The sequence below is a fragment of the Lycium barbarum genome, chromosome 1 (genome assembly GCF_019175385.1).
Source record: "Lycium barbarum isolate Lr01 chromosome 1, ASM1917538v2, whole genome shotgun sequence".
NCBI classification, from domain to species: domain Eukaryota; kingdom Viridiplantae; phylum Streptophyta; class Magnoliopsida; order Solanales; family Solanaceae; genus Lycium; species Lycium barbarum.
This window is the reverse complement of record NC_083337.1, coordinates 183,721-206,269: the sequence shown is the minus strand read 5'-3', so window position 1 is coordinate 206,269 and position 22,549 is coordinate 183,721. Positions and strand designations below refer to the sequence as shown.

Below are 22,549 nucleotides of genomic sequence, written 5' to 3'. Positions count from 1 at the left end.
TTATTTGGATAGATAATACTTTTGGCTCGTGCTCTTGGGAATATAACAGCTCAATAATATTGCATGACTTAAATAGCTTCCAATTAATTATTAAACTCAAATTTTACCATAAAAACACATTCTTGTTAGTGGATATTAAGTGAATAGATCATCGAACGGTAGTTTCGAGAGTTTAACAAGAAATTTATGGTAGGTCACTTACCCATCATATTAGCCACTAATATGAAATATCTTGAATTTAATAATATTTGTCATATGTCAATACAAATCTCCTATAGAACGTGGAGAAACAATTAATACCAAGTCCGTTCGTTTAGATGTCATGGCGTTCATGATTGATGGGGCACCATTACTCTCATTGCTTCTGTTAACAGCTCATTCCAATTTGCAAACAAGCATAATGCAACCAATCATAGCCTATCAGTTTTCCTTGCATTATGATTGTGTTAGATTAAAGTTTCACAATGCACAAGATGGGATGGCACTTAAAAGTGGTATATCAATTTTATAGACAGTCCATACTGTACATAACAGATATGCATCTACTGCCAACAACTACCCAAACTTAAAATTGCAGACCTCGGCCCAATCCTTATGGGCTAACCAATAATAGAACTGAAGCCCATATTAATATAACTTCTCACTTTATCATTTACCTACTACCCTTCTGGAGGCCCATTTTGGCAATCCACATTATTTGTGACAAATTTAAAAATTTAGTCATTGTTTTTTGAAATATAATAAGGAATTAGCTGCTCTTTTGGCATGAAAAAATATTTGAACAAAAATATCCTAAGCCAAAAACAAAAAACACCAGACTAGAGTTTGGTCATTTCTCAGTTCAAACTCCAGGAACGATTGTTGATATTATATATGTTGTTTAAAAGACATACGATCTAAAAAACAACCGAGAAAATGTAGCAATAACACGAGCAAATAATTTGATAGAGAAGTAGTTATAGGAAACAATTCTATCTAGAAATAGTTATAGATGGAGAAGATTGTGGCCTGATCGAAAATGGTAGAAAAATGGTCTTGAGCTAATTTGTAATTAGGAAAAGCTGTTAAGAAGGTTTTGCATCTGTGATGTACATATTAAAGCAACTAAAATTGAGTACCTTAAGAATGCCATATATGCACGAATGAATGTTAGTAGTTAAATGATTATATTCATATAAGTTGATCGACTAGAGATAAATTCAAATTTTAATTTAAAGTCAGTAAAATCAGAGGAAGGACAGTACTCGATTTTATACGTAGTGCTTGTGCACATGGAAGACGTTTGTAATTCTGATAATGATTATAGGCGTTAGATATAAGAAGAGTCAAAGCAGAAAGGGAGCGGGTGAGCTACTTAGTACTACTACTGTATTAAATACTTATAAGTCAGGCCAGTAGCAATTAAGTTTTGCTTAATGAGTTAGTCAGTTAGGTACACAATTGAATGAAGACATTAATTATGCACCTTGAATGAACCATAAGATATACCATACCTATATTATGTAGCATCCGACGAAACTTACAATTTTGGTAAACAGACTTTTCAATCATTTAATATGATTATTAATTATGCAGCTTCCTACCCTATTGCATGGCGTAATTCTAGAGCGTCTTATATTTGTAGTGACTATGTGCATATGTAACACGAAGTATTGACTTAGATAAAGATTCACGCATCTAATATTCAACGATTTCCTTTTCTTGCTGGTTTCTCCTTCACACAAAATTCGAAGAAAAAGAAAAATACAGGGAGGGTTGGCTTTCGGGTTAACCATGGAAGTTTATAAAAATGGGAAGAGATTGTGAGACATGTTTAATTGTTTTATGTTTTAAGAACTGTTATATTTGTCACAATCTAAGTTCATGACACGTATTGTTCGCTTTAGTGTAATAGGCATTACAGGTTTATCACTCAGGCTACACCATTATCAATCGAGCCAAAAGCGCACATACCATGTGAAATTTATGTTATCCCTTATAAAGGTCTTCACTTAGTCTGTTAGTCTTTATCTTAGACCCGCCTTCGTCATCCTCCTCTGTCATGGGCGTAATACGAGTAAAAAATTAAGACTTGAAAAAGACTTTCTTATTCTTTAAGAATGAGTGGCAAATTGAATGTCCAAATTTTATTTTCCTAATGACACAAGAATAACCTATTATAACTAAAGAATCTGACTCCACCTTTGGTTAAGACCTCCGGATAGATAGTAGCCGTTAGTTGTGCTACTTTGAAAGACGAAACGTGGAAAGAGTAATTCAGTAGTGTTATTTAATGGAAGTTAGGTACAAAATTGAAAAAGGTAAGAGTAAATGCACAGTTACGATGAACAAAGGAAGCAAGCCCTGATCAGCTCTTTTATTTGGCAAAATTAATTAGGTGCCTACTCTTTTCAACCATTTAATTTTGGACCAGAATGCCTTTATTACTACTCCTACGTCACACGTACACAAAACTATGCTGTATCCACCCTCCTTACAAAAGTAAATACAATGATAAAGGTCAATGTATCCAAATGCACATGCGATTTCATTGGCAATACAACTGCAACATTAATAAGCAGATATGCAGTGCAAATTAAGATTCATCGAGAGTTAACTAAGTAATCTGACTTTAATTTCCTCATATATACTCCAATTGTATAAACGCATCAAATAGCAGACTTGCAAATAGAGTATAATTAATTATGCATAAGTCTCAACTCTCTGTTTATTCTCATTAATTCATACTGTCAGTATTTACTCTACTGCTCTTTTAATATTCTTTTCATCTCTTTGTTGATTGACAAAATTAAGGCACTCTTCCTTACCTTACTACTTCCTTCACCACCAGATGATAGCTGAAATGTGCCTGCTCATCCACATAAATAAAGATCTAGTTACCTAATGGCCTTAACCCGTACGTGAATTAGTATTATCATTATTATTGTTATTATTATTAATGTTATTGTTATTACTACTATTTTGAGCCGGCCTTTCTAAGAAAGTAGTGAAAGTTGCACGACAAATAAATAGGTTTCGTTTATTAAATGTTGGTTGGTTTTCCGCAACTGCAAGAGGGGTGATTATACTGACCCCTTTCAGCATTTAATTTTATCATCATCTCTTAGCTAAACACCATTTTCAGCTAACAATACATTAAATTTTATGTTCTGCATGCAGTAGCGCACACATTTAATACCCCACATCCATCCGGTAGCTCTTAATGCCCTGTTTCATGCTTTTATATCCACCTTTGCAAATTACAGCTTGAACCTCATGTCCAGTATTTCAATAGCTGCACTCGATATCTACTTTGATTTAGAATCCAGTAAATTAAACGGGATTGGGATAAAATTATAAATTTGAACACATAAAGACTAAATTAAATGTTTAATACGACCTGACTCTTTCTCGAACCCAGTGCATAGCGAGCTACTTAATGCGCTGCTTCCATTTATAATGCCTAAATTACAATATTAGTCACCGTGACAATTACTAAACTATAATAGAAGGTTGAAAACGGAGTTGCATCGTGCCAACGACAACTGAATAATTAATGATCAAGCATACAAAAATATATATCGACATCAAAAGATTTTTTAATATAGGCCAGCCACTTTATATCGAATCTTTTGCAACATTTATAGTAGTATATAGATATAATATGTTCTGTAACATACAAGACTATGTATCTCTATCTTTACAAAAAGACTAGGTAGTTCTCTTCACATGTAGTTGTTTCATGACTTTTAAATGGATATGTTAAGGTCAATACGAGGTTTCTTCATGCTGACATGAGGTAATAGTGGAACAATTGTATTGCATCGAGGGCATCTAGGATTGGTCCTTGATATCAACACGTAAAGCAGACAACTTGGACAACCAGCAGCAAATGAGCCATTAGTGTCTTCGTCAACATTGATTGATGATATTGAGGAATTTGAATTGGGAGATGATGATGACATGCACATAACTGATGATAATGACATGGACATGAATGATGATGATGATATGGAGCTGCGCTTCCTCGTTGATTGCTTCTCTGCCCTTTCTAAAGCAGATTTCACTTTTTCAAGGGTGCATACACTATGATAATTACCAGCTGATGATGATGGTGATGATGATGATGGTGGTTTTAGGTCTAGCTTAGTGTCCTCAAAGAGACTGAGCGGTAACTTTGTAGCTGGAGCGTTAACTGTTTGATAGTTGCTATGTTCCAAAGTTGTTGACGAGGAATAATTCGAAGAATTGCTCCTCTGTAGATACACTTTACCTGACTGTTGCAAAATTCACCACAATCTTTATCAACTTCATTATTCATAACCCTAAGCATATAAGAGTTTAAGTTTACGCACTATTCGGTAGAAAAATAAATATTTCCCAATGAGTCCATCTAAAGCATTTTAAAATACGTGAATGGTGTAAAAAAAAACTATTATATCGTTCTGTGTATAGAACTTAAAATCCATATTATGAAATTATTACCTCTCAAATGAAATACTTACTCCAAACTTCATAAATGGATATAAACATCGTTGTTATTCACACCAAATCAATAAAGTATACACAATAGAAAAGGTACCTTCAAATCGAGGCGCTTTTCCCAGCCGGAGGGAACCTGCAAGTCAAGGTCCAACTCCTTAGAATCAAGGGTGCAACATCCACCAAGCAAGTCTCTAGTGATCAGGGCCGTCGATTTTGATGATGATGATGATTCATTCATGTAACTCCTACCACCACGGTTCATTATCCTTATCAAAGTGCTAACTTCAGCCACCATGATCCCCAACCAACAACAGAATAATTTTTTAGTACCGTAATAATATTGTGTCACAGTACTTAGAAGAAGAACCTGCAATAGCAGTAGGTGTATGAAAGGACGGAAAAAAAGGGACTTGAAAAAATATTTGGAACAGAGAGATAGAGAGACAAAAAGGAAGAGGTGGAAATGGGTCAATAAATAAACGGGGAGAAGCAAGTGAATGGAGTCCGTTATGCATGAACAGAGGGATGATAATTGGGGGGGGGGGGGTGAATTTAATGTAATTTTATAATTAAGTGGATTGAGATTAATACTATGAGGAGGAGGTTTGAAAGAAGGGGCAGTCAGTAATGGGGGCATTGAAAGATAGTAATGGCATTACTCGACAGGTGTGATTTATTGCATGCACATTTTCCCCATTAACTCCTCCTCAGACCTTTTAGCCTCCTTTACGTAGCTCCATTTAATGCTTATCTCTAATTAATAAATTACTACAACTACTCTTTTTGGGTTTTCTATTTTCCGGTTCGTCCCGATCTCATCCACTTTCTTATTCTTCGTTATTTAAGTCAACAATTTAACATTACCAAAGGACGGTGAGGATTCATAATTCAATTTTATAAGTTCAAACTTTCAGATTTTAGCATTTTGTATTTCTAAAATTATAGGTTTAGATCTACTATTTATTATAATTTTAATGGATATTTACATATAAATTTATGCTCCTGATCAAAAGTACGTGAATAGATGAACCTGATATTGCTATGATGCATCCACCCCCGCTGGCTTGAGTTGTAGTTGGCGAAGAATAGTCAAATATAAATATTTTTGGTGAAATTTCTGACTTTGCTGTTGTTTTTAAATTTTTTTTACTCATATTGACATCAAATCATATTAATTTATAATAATTAAATAACAAATTTAGGTTAAAATGTGTACTGATAATTAATAATGGCTTAGTGATAACAAGGCACGTGAAGGTATATGATAAATTGGTATGGATCTTTGGTGATAATCAGGGGCAGAGCCACATACGACTAAGGGAGCTCATCCGAACTCCTTTCGGAGGAAAATTACACTGTTTATATATTGCTAAAATTAACTTTTATATATAGACAATAGATGTTGAATCCTTTTGAACTTTTTTGTGTGTAAACTTCTTCATATTTGAAATCGCAAATCCTGACTCTGTCACGTGACAACATATGTAAATACGCATTTTATAGTGTAACTCCCTAAAGTCATTCGTCCTAAAGTTTAAATTTAATCTCCAGTGAATCATGGTAGTTCTTTAGTCAGCCAAAAAATGGTTGCAATAATTCTAGTTTGCGAATTCCTTCTATAATATCTCTATTTGACTTTGGTTGCATATGCCTTCAATCATATCTCTATTTGACTTTGAGTGAGCATTAATAGAGAGTGTATTTTTTTTTATTTATTATATTTACTCATCAATTCCCATGTTACGCTTCCGTTTGCCTTTGCTTGGTTAGTTCGACGTGGGAATTAATACTGATTCTTCATGCACGGCGCAGATTGTTGCTGCACGTACGATGATCACCAAAGTCAGCCCCCGATTATTGAGTCAATCACTGAGATATTACGCTTGAATTCCACGAAACTTTGAAATTGTCTTTGACAAAAATGAAAGTTACATTTAGGATCACATGCATAATTACTCTATAACCTCAAGAAAGAAAGGGAAAAAGAAAAAAAAGAACAAGGGACGAGTTAATACCCTCATCTTCGATTTAATGGGGGTACATCCACATACCTGAGAACTAAATTCTGCATGCACATTATCAAGATTCATAAGGTAATATGGAGATTTACTGTGTAACATTCAAATTATTTTTTTTAAAGAAAAATATATGTGCCTCCAAAGCTACGAGTAAAGGTACTCCCTCCGTCTAAAAAATAAGTGTACTTAGCAAAAGGTATTTGTCCGAAAATAAGTGTCATCTTAGGAATTCAAGACAAAAATTGAAAAATATTTCCAACAATGCCTTAGCATTGAAGGAGTTGTCCTCTTTAAAATTCCTGATCAATGCTAAAAAAATATTTAATAAATAAGGGTAATGTAGTAAACTCCACATTGAATTTATTGATTTCTTCATGAGCGTGATTTTGCTAAGGTGACACTTATATTGGGACGGAAAGAGTAGTAAATTGACTCATAGAGAGGCAAATAAACTAATTAAGTCGGGGCAGGTCACTCTGCGACAATCGTCAAACCATTGATTCTGATAATTAATTGTCAGCTAAACAGCTTTGAACTAAGTCCGCGCGGTTTTTTTCTCAAAAGCCTCACACATTAAGATTATATCTACACATTATATATACATAACTTTCTTTTCCTTTTCAAACTATCAATGTAATATTTTGTTTGTGCACTCAACAACTAGTAGATATGTCCGCTTAGCATAAAATTTTTTGATATACATATTATTCTTTATAATCCATTTTGTTTGAATAGTCAAAACTTATAAAGTCGAGCAAAATGTTACAGTAAGTACTTTGATTGTTCTGAATCGAAATTGAAGTTTCTTTTATTGGCAGAGAAATGAGGGTAAAAGCAGAATTTTAAATTGTATGGATATGGATCCACATGAATATACATGAGCACGGTGAGGAATTAATTTCACCCCCTTTTGCTGTCTCAATTAATCAAAAAATCGAATGCTTGCTAGTGCCAAGGACATGAACAAGGCCAAGCCTTTTAAGTTTTGCATTTTGGCTTTCAATATCTGCATTAATGATTCAAATTAATTAACTTCCCAGAATAACACTACTCACCAGCCCATTTCCCACTACTTCTTGCCTTGGTGAAGAGTGGAAGACTAGTCATATCTCTTTGAATGCTACATTTAATGTTGCCAAGTTAAGGGATTTGAATCTTCCTCATCACTCCCCCCCCCCCCCCCCCCCCCACACACACTTTCTATTTTCAATAATTAATACTACGTTTCTACTGTTGATAAAAAGAAAAGGAAAAAAAATACCAAGACCCAAAAATCATTGCGTCTCTCTACGGAATTGAAGTGTGAGAGTGATGAGACTTCATAACAGAATATTCACCTAATTTACTACTTGTTGATTTGTACCTTCAATGTTGGGCCGTCAAACAAAACGAAAATTAACTCCACCTGTGTTTGTTTTCAATAGCATATTCCTAAAGCTAAATAAAAGTTAAAGAATTCAACTGATTGACAGTCAACATAAAAATAATGTAATCGTGACCAATTATCCAATAAGTGAGCACTGCTAAATAAAAGTTAAAGAATTCAACTGATTGACAGTCAACGTAAAAATAATGTAATCGTGACCAATTATCCAATAAGTGAGCACTTAGTAGGCACTTGGCCATGAATTTTCAAACTAGCGTTTGGACATGCGTTTGAAATCAAGGTTTGAAATCATGATTTCAAACCCCAAATTTTAACTTTTTAAAATATAAAATTTAACCTATAAGTTTATATTTTGTAAAAAAAGACTCATAAGTTGGTAGATATTTTTAACAATTACCCCCATCAATCATTTACCAATCTCATTAACTTCCACCAAATTTTATTTATGTCAACCAACCTTTTAGTTTTGTAAAAAAAGACCCATAGTTTAATTTTATTTATTGAACTAAAATTTGATCAATTGATGTTGTATTTTTAGAAAGGTCTTCTAGTATTGATTTTGAGCCGGTTGTTATGAATTAGCGTATTAATTTTGTTATAAACTATAACTTGCTCATTTGGTAAGATTCTATAAGAATTTGAGAATGTTTTGATAGTTTTCCCAACTTGTGGGGTTTTTATGTCTATAAGAGAAAATACTCCTTAAAATATCCAAATTGCATGTCCAAACATAGTTTCAAACCACGTCCAAACGGGTTAGAATACATTGAAGGATGTTGACACCCAATTTTGTCCCGCCTCTCCTCCGAAATACCTATTTGCGCTTCTAATATTTTTTTTAGAAAATTAAAAATACATATATTTATTTTTGTACTAAATTATTAGCCTCTTATCAATACCGGCACTTCATTATTCTATTACAGTTACTATCATTATTATTATTATTACTATTATTATTATTATTATTATTATTATTATTATTATTATTATTATTATTATTATTACTATTATTATTATAGTTCACAACTTTTATCATTTCAGTATTTTACCAGCTTACGCACACGCATTTCATTTATCTTTGCATAATTGAATAAGAGTATTTATTTCACTGAGGATTTTCGGAATATTATTGCACGGCTATTACAACGCCATTTTTTTTATCTGAGCATTAATGATTGCATATTTCGTATTGAGCAATATTTTAATACAAGTTACTTAAACAGGTCCGTCGTTTAAATTTAGAAGCCAAACTATTTCGTGCACTCAATCCGTATTTTTTGACTTATCAGATCCCAAATCAAAGTCCAATCAATTCATAAATATTTTTAACCAGCCTATATTTTTTACCTTAATTTTTAGACCAGTCCGTGTTTTAATTCGTTAGCCCATTCTTTTAATACCCGGTCTAAAAAATCAACCCAGTCCATAAATGGACTGGGTCCGACCCGTAGCAAACAAAATAAGGGAAACCCTTAGGTTTCCCCTCATTTTTTCCTCCACCGCCGCATCTCCTTCACTCTTTCCCCCTTTCCTCTTCCTCTCCGCCGTCTTCTCAACCTCCGCACCACCACCTCCGCCTTCCACTCCGTCGCACCATCTTCCTCACCCCACTGCTTCATCGTCCACACCCATACCCCCACTTCACCACGTGATCCCCACTTCACCACCGACATCCCACTCGCCTCCGACACCTCTGTCACACCCATCACTCCACTACACCACGCGTCTGACGCCACTCCCACCACTCCTCTGACACCCTCCACTACACCACGACACCCACACCACTGTCATCCCCACTCAATTTTGTTCCCCACGCCGCTCTCTCTTTCCTTCAAGAAACCCTAGATCTCCCCTATAAATATTGATTTCTATGATCGTTGAGGAAGAGGTTTTGGATTTGAAAAACCCCTACAAGATAAACTCTTTCAATACCTGAAACCCCTTACTAAAACTCGGTCTTGGATCCCCAAAATCCCTTCAAGAAACAGGGGAAAATTCTAACCAAGGCAGTCTGAAAACCCCCTAAGAATCGAAGTGCTTGAATCGCCAAATTTCTCTAAAAGATACGAGTCTTTAATTGTTCTAGTTCCCCTGTTAAAACCTCGGCTTTCGATTTGCTCAATATCGTCATAAATATTAGATCCTATTCTTTTTTTTGCTGTGGATATTCGTCCGAATCCGAACATACACGAGTTCGAATTTCAAAGTGTTCGAGTAGGTATCGAGACCTTCGCCTCATTTCGCTGCACCCCCAAAAGGTCAGTGATCCTCATTCTCCCTTTGCTTCGGTTCTGTTCTATGTAAACTTGTGTAGTCTGATTAGTTTAGTTTCGTATTGATTTCCGATTTAGCATGAGGATTAGTTATTTTGCTAAGTATGTTTACTGATTCAGTTTGCCCTAGATATAAGAATCATATCATGTGTAGTTTAATTTGCCTTAATAAAGTTATATGTGTTAGCTTATTTGATTGTTGAGCATAATCAGATAAATAATGCTCTCTACCTTTTCTAATAGTTAAACCTGTACGGTATTCCTGGATTAGCTTAAGATCAGTAGGTCCTATATGATCATTCCACTCCGCTAAGCATGATTATGCATTAGTTATCATAGTCTTCTTTGTTTGGAATGCTTAGGTGTGGGTCTGCTTAGTATGATTATCTGATAGCTTGGATTAATTATGTTCCAGCCAACATGTTCATGTTGGTTTAGTTTATTTTACACAGTCGAGATGATGTGACTTGAGAATCATCAATTTCCAGACCCTATTGCTAGCATATATTTAACTAAATTTCGTGTCTTGATTATCTGAAGTATATTCTACAAGATCTGGGTATGTTGTTAATTCATTCATGTGGCAAATATTGGTCCTTATCATGTGTCAGTAGTATAATGAGGTTGTATGTATGAAGTCGAATTGGGGTTTAGATATGCATATAGGAGTTTGAATCAAAATTCTTACTTGGCCTTCCAACATGTTTAGCTCATTGTTTGACTCCATCATCAGATTAGTATTGCGTTACTTTCCAATTTCACTTCAGCCTTGCTCTACAAACTTGTTGTTTTGTGTCTATATAATTTCCCATTTTTGGCATGGCTTGGTTCAATTTAAAACTTGTCCATGACTGCCTGTGTTGCTTTTTTATAAGTTTGTATTTAGCTTGTTTGAATATGGCTGAATATTCATTATGGTTCATGTGCTAATATTTTGCATATGGTGTTATTTGGCTTTAGCCCATGTTGAAACACTATTTGGTTGATAATTATAGGTGTCACTCTTATCTAATATAGACAAGTGATATTGGACATCGACATGTTTGTCTCTATTACTTAAGATAATCCTGTGGTATGAATGGTAATCTTGATACACATACACTTTGCCCAGATTTGTCAAATAAGATTATAATTGATCTCTGCTTCACTGCTTAGGACAGTGTCTGTTTTAAACTTTAATATATCGACTGGTTGTGTAATTAATTGGTCATCATATTGTGTTTGCTGAATGTTGAAGCTGATCATTTGTTTCTCTGGTAGTCATCAGTTGGTATGAATGAGAGTAAAGAGTAAATGGGTTTGTCTATCTGAATATGCAACATTACAAGATGAATATTTTCGGGTGTTCATTACTCATATGCTCCCCTCATCTCAAAATACCCAGAATTGACTGATCTGTTCTTTTAGGATATTGATTTGCTTAGGCTGTCTAAATGTTTAGTCCTCTTTATTGAGAAAGACGAAAGGATATGTTTGTCGGTCCTAATCGAAAACTACGAGATATACGTACAACCTGTTGGTTCTACCATTTGTGAATACCTTTTATTTCACCTTTGTTTTGGGTCATTATCTGGCAGAGGGATTCAGAATCCTGCCCTGCTCATTGTGGTGATATGTTCATGTGTGATATTAGATGATTCGTAAATCATTCATAATTTGAAAATCCTCCGTTACTGCTACCGCGATGCAGATTCTTCGTCTTCGCGCATTTGTAGTTAGTTTTGCAGTGGTCATTGGCTGTTGTGTGATTGATTGGAATATTCCCAATATACCTATAAGTGCCTTTTTTTTTTATATATATTCATTTTGTTAAGGCAGTGAGGTGGTATATCCATGTTTATGTAAAGTATATTCCAAATATACGTACAATCTACCTGCATGGCTAACTTGTTTGGGTATATCTAATGTGTTTGACCTCGTTTATTCGATTATATCCTAATCCTTTTCCTTTTATTTTTGCATGACTATCGCGTATGAGTCCAAGCGACTCGTCATCTCCCGCATTCAGCGTCGGGCCAAGGCCCAACAAACTCTCCTTCCGCGTCAGCCCAAATCTGCAGCCTGCAGGAATAAAAATGCATTGGGCCGAGGCCCAAACGACAGAATATATAGCAGCATATATTCAAAAGAAATAAATGAATTTTGGGCCAAAGCCCAATAGCGTGAACGGATCACAACAGCCTGTCTTAAAATGGGCTGAGCCCCATTTAAATTATCTCTTCTTCTATTTTTCTTGTGCACTTAATTTATATCATGTAACTAACTCCTTTTTTTTATTAGTTTGGATAAATCGTGATTAATTAGTAGGTTTAGTTTTAGTCGCGGGTAGTTAATTTAAGTGAGGTATTAACATTAGTTTCATAAGTACCACTCCTTCCTTTTCATGTTAAAATCCCTTACAATGTCTAATATTTATTATGTTTAAAAAATCAATTTACAAAATAGGATGGTTATATATATATATATATACATATATGTATGTATGTATGTATATCAAGTAAAGAGAATCATTTTATTCTTATTACCTAAACATTTCAAAACGTCGTCAATATGCAAATATAAATTCAAGTATATTTATAAACAACTCTTCAAATTTGGAGTCAATCATGCATACTTTTAACTGGGCATAATTAGTAAGAAAATTCACTTCCTTTTGAATCCTATTATAAGTTCAGATTTTTTATTTTTTTTACATTGCTACATTCACGTTATATTTTCTACAAGTCTTATTTTAAATAATAGTTACTATATTTCATATGAAATCTTAGCAACATTTTAAGCTTTATCTAAACATCTAAAATTCCCTTTTATGCAAACTATCTTTTCATAAGTTTTCATTTCCAAAATAGCATTTCATTTAAAGCCGTAGTAATATTTATGAGTTTATTTAAAATAGCATTTAAAGTCCTCTTTTGTGTAAATCTTATTCCAACTAACATTATTTTCTTTTAAAAACTTCAGCAATATTTTAAAGTCATTTTCTAAAATTTATATTTAATCTTAATTAATTAACCTAAGTTGGTCGGACAACCGTAAGTTAACGGATTCTAAAGGATGCCTAACCCCTTCCCTTTAGGATAATATAGAGCCCTTACCTAGAATTACACTGGTTAAGCAGACTATTAACTGAGGTTTAGTTTTAACTTTGCCTTAGTTAACATTTAGGTGTCCTAATTCACCGTTAAATTAATTAGGTGGCGACTCCTTAAAAAACAATAAATAGGAATCACCAATACGTCATACTCCTAAATCAACCCGGTTAAAATGGGGTGTGACAAAGGATACAAAGTATTACTAATATAGTAGTTTATCACCATTGTATTGAGTAGAGGTGTACATGAACCGGGTTGGTTCGGATTTTTTAAACACCAAACCAAACCAATTGCGTCGAGCTTTTAAATTTATACACCAAACCAAACCAATAAATTTCGGGTTTTTCAACTTGGGGTTTTCTCGGGTTATTCGGCTTTCTCGGGTTTTTTGATTTTTTTTTCCAGAATCGTCTTGATACAAAACATATAACCTTTACTTCAAATATTTCTTTAGTCCTAGTAAGATACAACTATATAATTAAGGTGTTTCTTAAGAAAATAACACAAATGTGAGAAGAGTGATGACATTGTATTAAAATAATCAACAAAAAATAATAAAATCGGTTAAAATAAATATTGCTAATTAATAAGCCATAAAGAAAATGACCATAGTCTAAAAATACTAAGTCATACTAAAATAAGTACGGCTAATAAGTATTAATTACATGACAAAGAAATAAACTTAAGTTATATATTATCACTCTATAAACCAATTATGCAAAGCTAAAAAATAGATATCGAACATTATTGTCATTCCTAGTGGTAAATTGAATTTCTTTTGTTAGCATTAGTGTTGAGTTGGTTTTGGTTTGGACTTTATTTGAATTACTAACATCCATAGGATATAAAACTTATTGACATTCAAAATTCTAAGTTCAAACTTGAATGATATAATAATAGATAAAAAAAACTACGAAAAAATTTAAGAAATATTTATAAATTACATTACAAATAAATATTTTTATGTATAAAATATTTTAAAAATTGAATACATGTAATGTCGGGTTGGTTTGGTTCGGTTTGACTTTTTTTAGCTAAAACCAAACCAAACCAATTATGGTCGGGTTTTTTTTTTCAACACCAAACCAAATCAGATCAGACCACTAGTCGAGTTTTTTTCTCGATTTGACTCAATTTATCGATTTAGTGCGATTTGTCGGTTTACTTTGTACACGCCTAGTCTGTTGAGTGATTGACCAGTAATATAAAGGCTAGTGCTGGACAGTTACATGGGTTTAGATCATTTGAAGGCTAGTGCTGGACAGTTACAATATGGAATACCAGCCCACGTTGACGAGATGATTTTTTTTGCGCGGATTGGCCTTCATTTGGGGTGGTCTTTAATTTTTGTCCTTCAAATTAGTAATCTTTAATTTTTATCCTTCGCCTAATACCTCGAGATTATGGGTTCGAACCCAACTCAATAAAAAAAATGAAATTTTCGCAAGGCATGCAAAACTCTGCCTTAAGACAGAATTTTCAAGGTTTTGCATGGGCAGAATTTTGTGTACAAATTTAGCATGATAAATAAAGACATTAAATCAAGGGAATGAAATAGAGAGACAATATGCATATATGTACCTGGAAGACAGACCAAAAGTTTCTTGCAAACTATGCCTTATCAGTAGAGTTTGCTAAGGCATAGTTTGCAGGCAAACTCTGCCTCATCTGGCATAATTTGCCTGCAAACTATGCCTTAAGGTAGAGTTTTGCAAGCAAACTATGTCCGGTGGGGCAGAGTTTGTAGGCAACCTCTGCCTAGCGAAATTTTTTAAAATTTTCTCCTGAGCAGGGGTTCGAACCCGGAATCCTGAGATTTTAGGCGAAAGGAAAAGTTTAAATACTTTCATTTGATGAGCAAAAATTAAAGACCGACCCAAAATAAGGCCATTACTGCGAATTGCCCACCACATGTAGGCCCAATTAGCCTTTCTAATCTAATTTTAGGCCCACATTTGATAACATGAGTTTGGACGATCTGCAAGAGTTGGTCTAACGCATTTTGAGTTTAACAATGATAAGAAGAACCATAAATCGTGTTAACAAATAATTTCATTTTGATACCTAAAACTTTTATATGATTCAGTTTTACGGTAATCATTTTCTTGAAACAAAAAACAACCCAAAGGCAAGTAATATTGTGTAACAAATATATATATATATATATATATATATAATCCAATTTTTCTTCAAAGAACTCGTGCTCATAAATAAATTCAAAGACAGACCTTTACCATATTTGTTAGTTAAAAACCTTAAAAAAAATAAAACTAAAGTCCATACCAAAACCAAAACCAAAACCAAAACCAAACCGTTCCTAATAGCATGAGGAGAAAAAAAAGGGTTATAAAACAAAGGAATATAGCAGAAGGGGTCCATAATTCAGAAATCTCTTTGTTTTAGGTCCAATCCAATAGAAGAAAATATAAAGGGAGATTGGGAATAAAAGAGGAAGCAAATAAATAGCGACCTATTCTTATTCTTATTTCATCCGAACGAATTAAGTTAGCGTCAAAGGAACGAGGTTGTCGACGTCTGTGTTTGTGTTGTGTTGGAAAGCAATCAAATCATGCAGATCTTCGTGAAAACCCTAACCGGAAAGACCATCACTCTTGAAGTTGAAAGCAGTGATACCATCGACAATGTTAAAGCCAAAATTCAGGTGCCTTTTTATTCTCGCCCTTCAATTGATTTTGTTTTGCTTCGTGCTGTTTTTTTTTTTTTTTTTAATTAATTTGGGTTCTTGTGTTTTCGATTCTTCTTTTACTAGGATTGCTTGTTTTTATGTATGTGTGTGTGGAGATTGATACATATAATAGCTCAACGTGTTTGGCGATTCGTGTTGTGACTTATGTTTCTTTTGAGATTTATGATTTATATTCTGCTAATAGTTGCACGGTGAATAATCTAGTTAATTGAAGTGGTGGTCGTGATAGTTTAAAGGTGCTAATTTTACCTCTTACATACTATTGTGTTTTAATTTTTGTTCTTTCTCTGGTCAAGATGCAATTTTTTGAATGTGTATATAATGTGTATGTGGAGATTGATACGTGTAATAGCTCAACATGTTTGCAAATTCGTGTTGCGTATTATTTTCTTCTGGGATTTATGATTTATATTCTGTTAATAGTTGCATGGAGAATATGAAGGAAATTGGTGGTCATGATAATTCAAAGATGCTATTTTACATCTTACATACTACGGAGTATGAGCATTGATCTTTCAAATTGCCGTTGAAGAAAAATAGAATTTGCTTCTAAGCTATATCGTATCAGCTCCTAATATGCTGTCAAATACAGTACAAAAAGCACTGCAACACATGCTTCTTGGCACATATAATGCACCAAGTAGCTTCTGTTGATTGTCATAATTGTGCAAAAACGGGATATGCACTTCAATTTGGATTCTTCCTTGTTATACTTGCTTGTGTTTTTTTTTTTTTCTTTTATCCGATAAAGACAATTTTTATGTATGTGTCTATAATGTGCGAGTCAATTTGTGTTGCGAATTATGTTTCTTCTGGATTTACTGTTATTCTAATAGTTGCACGGCTCATAATCTAGTGAAGAAAAGTGGTGGTCGTGATAGTTTAAAGATGCTAATTTAACCTCTTATATGCTATTTGTTTTAATTTTTTTTTTCTTTCTCTGATCAAGATGCAATTTCTTTGAATGTGTATATACAATGACTGTGGAGATTGATACGTATAATAGCTCAACATGTTTGCAAATTCGTGTTGCGAATTATGTTCTTCTGGGATTTATGATTTATATTCTGCTAATAGTTGCACGGAGAATAATCTAGTGAAGAAAAGTGGTGTCGTGATAGTTTAGAGATGCTAATTTTTTACATCTTACATATAATTTTTATTTTACTAGTCTTGATCTTTCAATTGCCGCTGATGAAAATCAGAATTTGCTCCTCCTAAGCTATATCCTATCAGCTATGGATGTGCTCAATGGATATAGACTTATTGGCACATACAATACACCTAGTCTGGATTGTCATAATTGTGCATAAATGGGATACGCATTTTTACGTCATTTTTCTCTTCAAAACAAAAAAAACTTGACTGTTGCAGCCATACAAGTGGTTAAATATATTGCATTAAGTATGGCCAGATGTACATGCATGAGATTGTGAATGCATACTTTCAGAAAATTGGATAGAAAACAAATAGAATGTACTCTTTTTGTGTGATTGATGGTGACTTGAGTTTATATATTCTATTATTTATTCTTTTCTTGTTGGTAGATAAGACCTAATAGTTTCATGCCCACTAATCATGCAATTCTATTTTTTTCTGGATCATTGTTGCTCCCAAACGCACACGCAAGTATACGTGGTCGTACAAGTAATATAGACTGTTAAGTCCAGATATCTATCTCACAGAGATTTAGATTCTACTGTCAAACTAATTCAAATTCGAATGAAACTATTCAAGAAAGTGAAAATCAAGATTGTTTGTTGTACTAAACTAAAACTTGAAAAGTAAACAATTTGTGATGGGTGTTTTTATGACTGGGACTATGTGGACAAGGACTGTAAGAATTTTCAGATGAGAGAAAGATCTAGAGTTATGGCTTTCGACAATCCAGTTGATCTCAGACAATTCCACCTATTTTGTTTCCTGGGTTATTAGTTAACGGGTTAATTATGCTTTATGATATTCTCTCGAACTACTCACAAGCTTGTAGATGTTACTATAACGCCTATATCTCTATGGTCATCAGAGGCAACAAGAACGCGTTTATTTCTCCGTATTCAACTAAGTAGGGCTAAAGGGTATATCTCTATCCTCATTAGCGAAACGATTAAATCGAACAAACTCTATTTATTCTTATTACGTACGTGAATTCCCTTTCTCAAGTTCAATTCACGCACCACAGATAGTGTCTAACTATTGGCCAGATAATCAAACAATTGAAATCAAGAATAAATAAGCAACCCATAATATGGAAAATCAATAGATAATAATTGTCATCACATCAACTTTCAAGTCTTTCGCCACAACCCTAGAATTAGGAGATTAGCTACTCATGGTTCGATCATAGACAAAAGAAGCCATGAATAAACTAGGGTTGAAAAAGATGAAAAATAAAATAACCTAGAAAGAGAAAAAGGAGAACGGTGGCTTACAAATCCTTGAATAATCCCAGCACACCGTTCTCAGCTATTAAAATGTCTATATATAGGCTAGGGTAAAAATAATAAATAAGGAATCCAAATCCTAGTCTAATCGGGAAAACATCCGCAGATCCCCGCTTTCCTTCCGCATCGCGGAAGGATCGCGCAATGTACTGCAGGTTCTCGCTTTCCTTCAGCGATGCGGAGGGATCGCGCAACACTGATGACTGAGTGGTTGTTCCGCTTTCTTCACGCGATGCGCCTCGATGGCCTGAAGTTCTGAAGCTTCTCGAGATCCTTCCGCGATGCGGAAGGAAAGCGGAGTCTCTTCAGTCGGTTAACTCCTTTTAGTTCGTCCTTTGCGATCTTTGCCTCGTTACCTCAGCCAATCGACATATGCTACGAATTCCAATCATTTCAAGCACAGTTTCCATCGTTTGTCGTCATCGTACCTATACACATGAAATATAACGACATAAGTTCAAATACGACGGTTACGTCATGAATTAAGCGATAAAAGTCATAAGAAGAAGTTGTAATACGACACAAAACATGATATTTGTGCCAAATATCAATCATCTTTTTATTTGTGATAAATATTTATTCTGGAGCAATTATCACTTGTCTGTACAAATAAATTCCCTGTTGCACTTTCCAGTGTTTTCTTCCTCCCTGCTGGTCTTTTCCAATCTTCCTCCAGATATTATTGGAGTGAATGTGCATCATGTGAAGACAACTGACTTCTCATGTGTGTTTCTAGTTTGTGATTATGTACCGTGGATATAAAGTTATAAACACTAGCACCGTGTTTGCCTACATAAACATCAAAATTTGAGATGATGCCTCTGGGAACCGGTGATATTATTAAAATTTGAAACTCCAATTATGTGCTTGTATATTTATGTGATCTCGATGGATATTTCTACTTCATTTAGCTACATGTTTCCTCGTGCAAATTTGTGCTACCACACTCTTGATTGTATCCCTTCGGCTAATGTTACAAGATATTTACCATTTTGGAGCTTGTTTTGAAGCCTTTTGTCTTGTTTACACTTGGTTTAAAGGAACTCCTTGTCAAGTAGGTCATGAAGTTGGTCTTGCAGTTCTTTTGGCTTAGATGGAACCAACTGTTGCGGAAGGATAGAGATAGGGTGTGTGCTAGAGCTCTATGCTCACTCAAGCATGGTCTTTTTTTCTATTTTATGATCTAATACGGCTTAGGATTATGGTTATAGTTTTTGATTTGGTAGCTTGTTTATTTGAAATCAACCTTAATATTATCAAATCCCACACTCCTAGAATATGACCTCTAATAAGACCCCCCCCCCCCCCCCCCCCCCAATGTAAGAGCTCCCATAAACGTGTAATAGTCAATCATGTGTTGTTTTCATTTTACTTAGAGTTGAGAAGATTATGGTTGTGTTGTCTACCAGGATAAAGAAGGCATACCTCCTGATCAGCAGAGACTGATTTTTGCTGGGAAACAGTTGGAAGATGGTCGAACCCTGGCTGATTACAACATTCAGAAAGAATCAACTCTTCACCTTGTTCTGAGGCTCAGAGGAGGAACTATGATCAAGGTGAAGACTCTCACCGGAAAGGAAATTGAAATTGACATTGAACCCACTGACACCATTGATCGGATTAAAGAACGTGTTGAGGAGAAAGAAGGAATACCTCCAGTGCAGCAAAGGTTTGTATTTCTTTTATTCCGTTCAAATTGTATACACTAGATTTGTGGTTTTCAATGTTTGTTTATGCTCCTCTTGTCCATGCCATACTGCCTCCTCTCCTCCTCACCATGACACAAAAAGAGCAGTGATGTTGTATGTGTGATGCTTTGTTCCTGACCTTCAATTTTTTTCCGGAGTTCTAGTTGGATCTCTGTAGGTTATCATTTTTCTCTTTCCTGCTATTTCCAGCATTCCGTAATGACGCTCCTTTTTTTAGAATACTCTTAAGACTTAAAATTATGCAATGCTCCACTATGCCTGTTTCCGTAATGATAGCCGTCCATCGTTGTGTCATTTGAATGTCACCTATGGGTTTTGCTTAGATGCAGTATATTTAAGGACAAAGGGAATGCGAAACCGTCATGTCCATATTGTAAAAATGTTTTTGAGAAAAAATAAATCAATAAATAAATAAATGTTTTTGAGACATACTTTAGGGTTTTGGAATATACAATTAAACTTTTGTGTAGTTACTTGACGCAGCATATGATTAAAGGGCTTAATTTACTTAAGAAATGTCAGTCGAGATCTAGGAAAACCGGTTGTCCCTGGCCGAGCATGGTAAATATTCTATGGGTCTAACAGATCTTGATCTGCAGTTCTGCATTGGTTAAGACATTGTCTAGAAAACTCAGTAGGTCTGATGACGTTTATAGATCTTTCATCTGCATTTGCTCTGATTAGCCAATTTCAAACATCATTTGTTGCGCTCTTACTACTAGACCAAAGCCCGGTGGACTTTCAATCTTTTCTCTCTTCTTTGTGAAAAAGATTGCTCACCGTCTTGGCTTCTTAGAAGTGTTTTCTTGCTAGTTGACCTAAATGTAGTTTGTTACAATAAGTTGGACTGTTTTGCTTCTTACCTTAGCAGTGATGGTGAATGCCAAAACAAAACGATGCCCTTGGTCTGTCCGTTTGTAGCTTAAGCATTGAGATATCAGAAAAGATGAAAACATCATAATTCTATTCTTTAACACTTTTGGTAGACTTTTTGTGTATATTGTACAATAGGATATGTCTTTTACTGGAATACCATTTCTTAGTTCACATAAATCCATGGTAGTATACTAGTATTGAGATGTTCTATGATTTCAGCTTTATTTCTGCTGTCTTATGGGCAGAAAGTGAATAGTGGCGCGGAGATATTAAACTTGTTCCTATGTTTATTTTTGTGAACTACTCAATTTACCCATACACAATGCGATATATAAGTACTGTGTTCGTTGTTTTGTTATTTTATTTCTGTTGGCAGTTTGAGACAGTGGACTTACACTTTCTACATTTGGTTTATTACAGGCTTATTTATGCTGGAAAGCAGCTAGCAGATGACAAGACAGCCAAAGACTACAATATCGAAGGTGGTTCAGTTCTTCACCTTGTTCTTGCACTAAGGGGTGGCAGACTCTAGGTTGCACTTAACTTGGTGAAAACTTAGATGCGTCTTCCATGAACTTGGGATGATCATCTCTTCTCCTCCCCTCTTCCCCTCTTTTGCTTATTTACTATTGGAACAAACAGGAAAATTTGTGGTTGAGTATGTTGTGATTGATTGCCCTTTATATGTGTTGGATTCGCGCTTAATTTGCTATTTCTGGTTCTTTTTCATTTCTGGCCTCAATGGTTTAGAGGTTTACTCCCTTTAAATATGAACATATTGTGAACCATGTATATTATACCCACAGAATGATCTACCTTCTCCCCTTTATCTAGGAAAAGTTGCTGAGAGATTAATTAAGATTTGCCATTGAGTTATTAGTGGTAATAAACTCCACTGCAGACATTGTCATGGTTGTTGGTAAAGATATTGGACTCTTTAGTTTGTCAAAGAAAGCTGCAACCAAAAAGAGCAAACGTGGTTTCTTTTTTTCAGCCGTCCTTTCTCTAATTAGGATTATACCTACCGACGCAAAAGATCATTGACTCTCCAAGAAATGGGTAGAGAGTGGTAAAGTTGTATGTCAAACCCCCTCCCCCACTGTCCCCGTCCCAAATATAAAGTACAGCAATCGTGATAGTGCACGGATCCTTTACCTGCCAATGTGTGAACACTTGGAAAATTTAGGAGCTTAAAAGTTCAAACCACAAAATTGACGTGATGTTAAAGCGTTACGGATTTAGTTTGCACGCAATAGACAGATGCCTTTCAAAGACAAATTGCAAATTGCATTCAGTGTTATTGTTAACGTCATCTCCCATGTGTCCGTTATGTTTGTTTGTAGTAACAGCTTGTAAGTGGCACTCTACTAATGTATAATGTGATTTGCACCTTTGTTGAACTCATACCAAAAGAACACAACACTGGTTTGGCCGAGACTGCACATTTTTGAGCAAAAATTCCGGGTCATAACTACAAGTGACAAAAAAAGTGTATTATCATCAATAGCCGCCTTTTAATGGGGAAAATGTGAACACGTTGCCTTTCATTCGCTTGGGCCTCTATTGTAATTTGTAGCTC

General features: G+C 34.6%; 2 protein-coding genes across 2 annotated transcripts; one reads left to right on the top strand and one right to left on the bottom strand.

Annotated features, from left to right (window-relative positions):
* Positions 1-3,532: 3,532 nt before the first annotated feature.
* LOC132630605 (uncharacterized) lies at positions 3,533-5,002 on the bottom strand. The gene is made up of 2 exons (XM_060349130.1): positions 4,562-5,002; positions 3,533-4,256 (listed from the first exon to the last, which is right to left on the bottom strand). The coding sequence occupies exons 1-2, from the start codon at positions 4,757-4,759 to the stop codon at positions 3,729-3,731; spliced, it is 726 nt and encodes a 241-aa protein (XP_060205113.1). The 5' UTR covers positions 4,760-5,002; the 3' UTR covers positions 3,533-3,728.
* Positions 5,003-15,602: 10,600 nt separating this feature from the next.
* LOC132627467 (ubiquitin-NEDD8-like protein RUB2) lies at positions 15,603-21,699 on the top strand. The gene is made up of 3 exons (XM_060342825.1): positions 15,603-15,896; positions 19,795-20,054; positions 21,391-21,699. The coding sequence occupies exons 1-3, from the start codon at positions 15,804-15,806 to the stop codon at positions 21,500-21,502; spliced, it is 465 nt and encodes a 154-aa protein (XP_060198808.1). The 5' UTR covers positions 15,603-15,803; the 3' UTR covers positions 21,503-21,699.
* The last annotated feature ends 850 nt before the right edge of the window (positions 21,700-22,549 follow it).

Bases quoted from the DNA above. Each gene is read 5' to 3' on its own strand.
- LOC132630605 (XM_060349130.1), bottom strand. From the start codon at position 4,759: ATGGTGGCTGAAGTTAGCACTTTGATAAGGATAATGAACCGTGGTGGT. The intron at 4,257-4,561 runs GTACCTTTTCTA...ATTTTGCAACAG, and splicing joins AAAAGCGCCTCGATTTGAAG to TCAGGTAAAGTGTATCTACA.
- LOC132627467 (XM_060342825.1), top strand. From the start codon at position 15,804: ATGCAGATCTTCGTGAAAACCCTAACCGGAAAGACCATCACTCTTGAA. The intron at 15,897-19,794 runs GTGCCTTTTTAT...GTTGTCTACCAG, and splicing joins ATGTTAAAGCCAAAATTCAG to GATAAAGAAGGCATACCTCC. The intron at 20,055-21,390 runs GTTTGTATTTCT...GGTTTATTACAG, and splicing joins ATACCTCCAGTGCAGCAAAG to GCTTATTTATGCTGGAAAGC.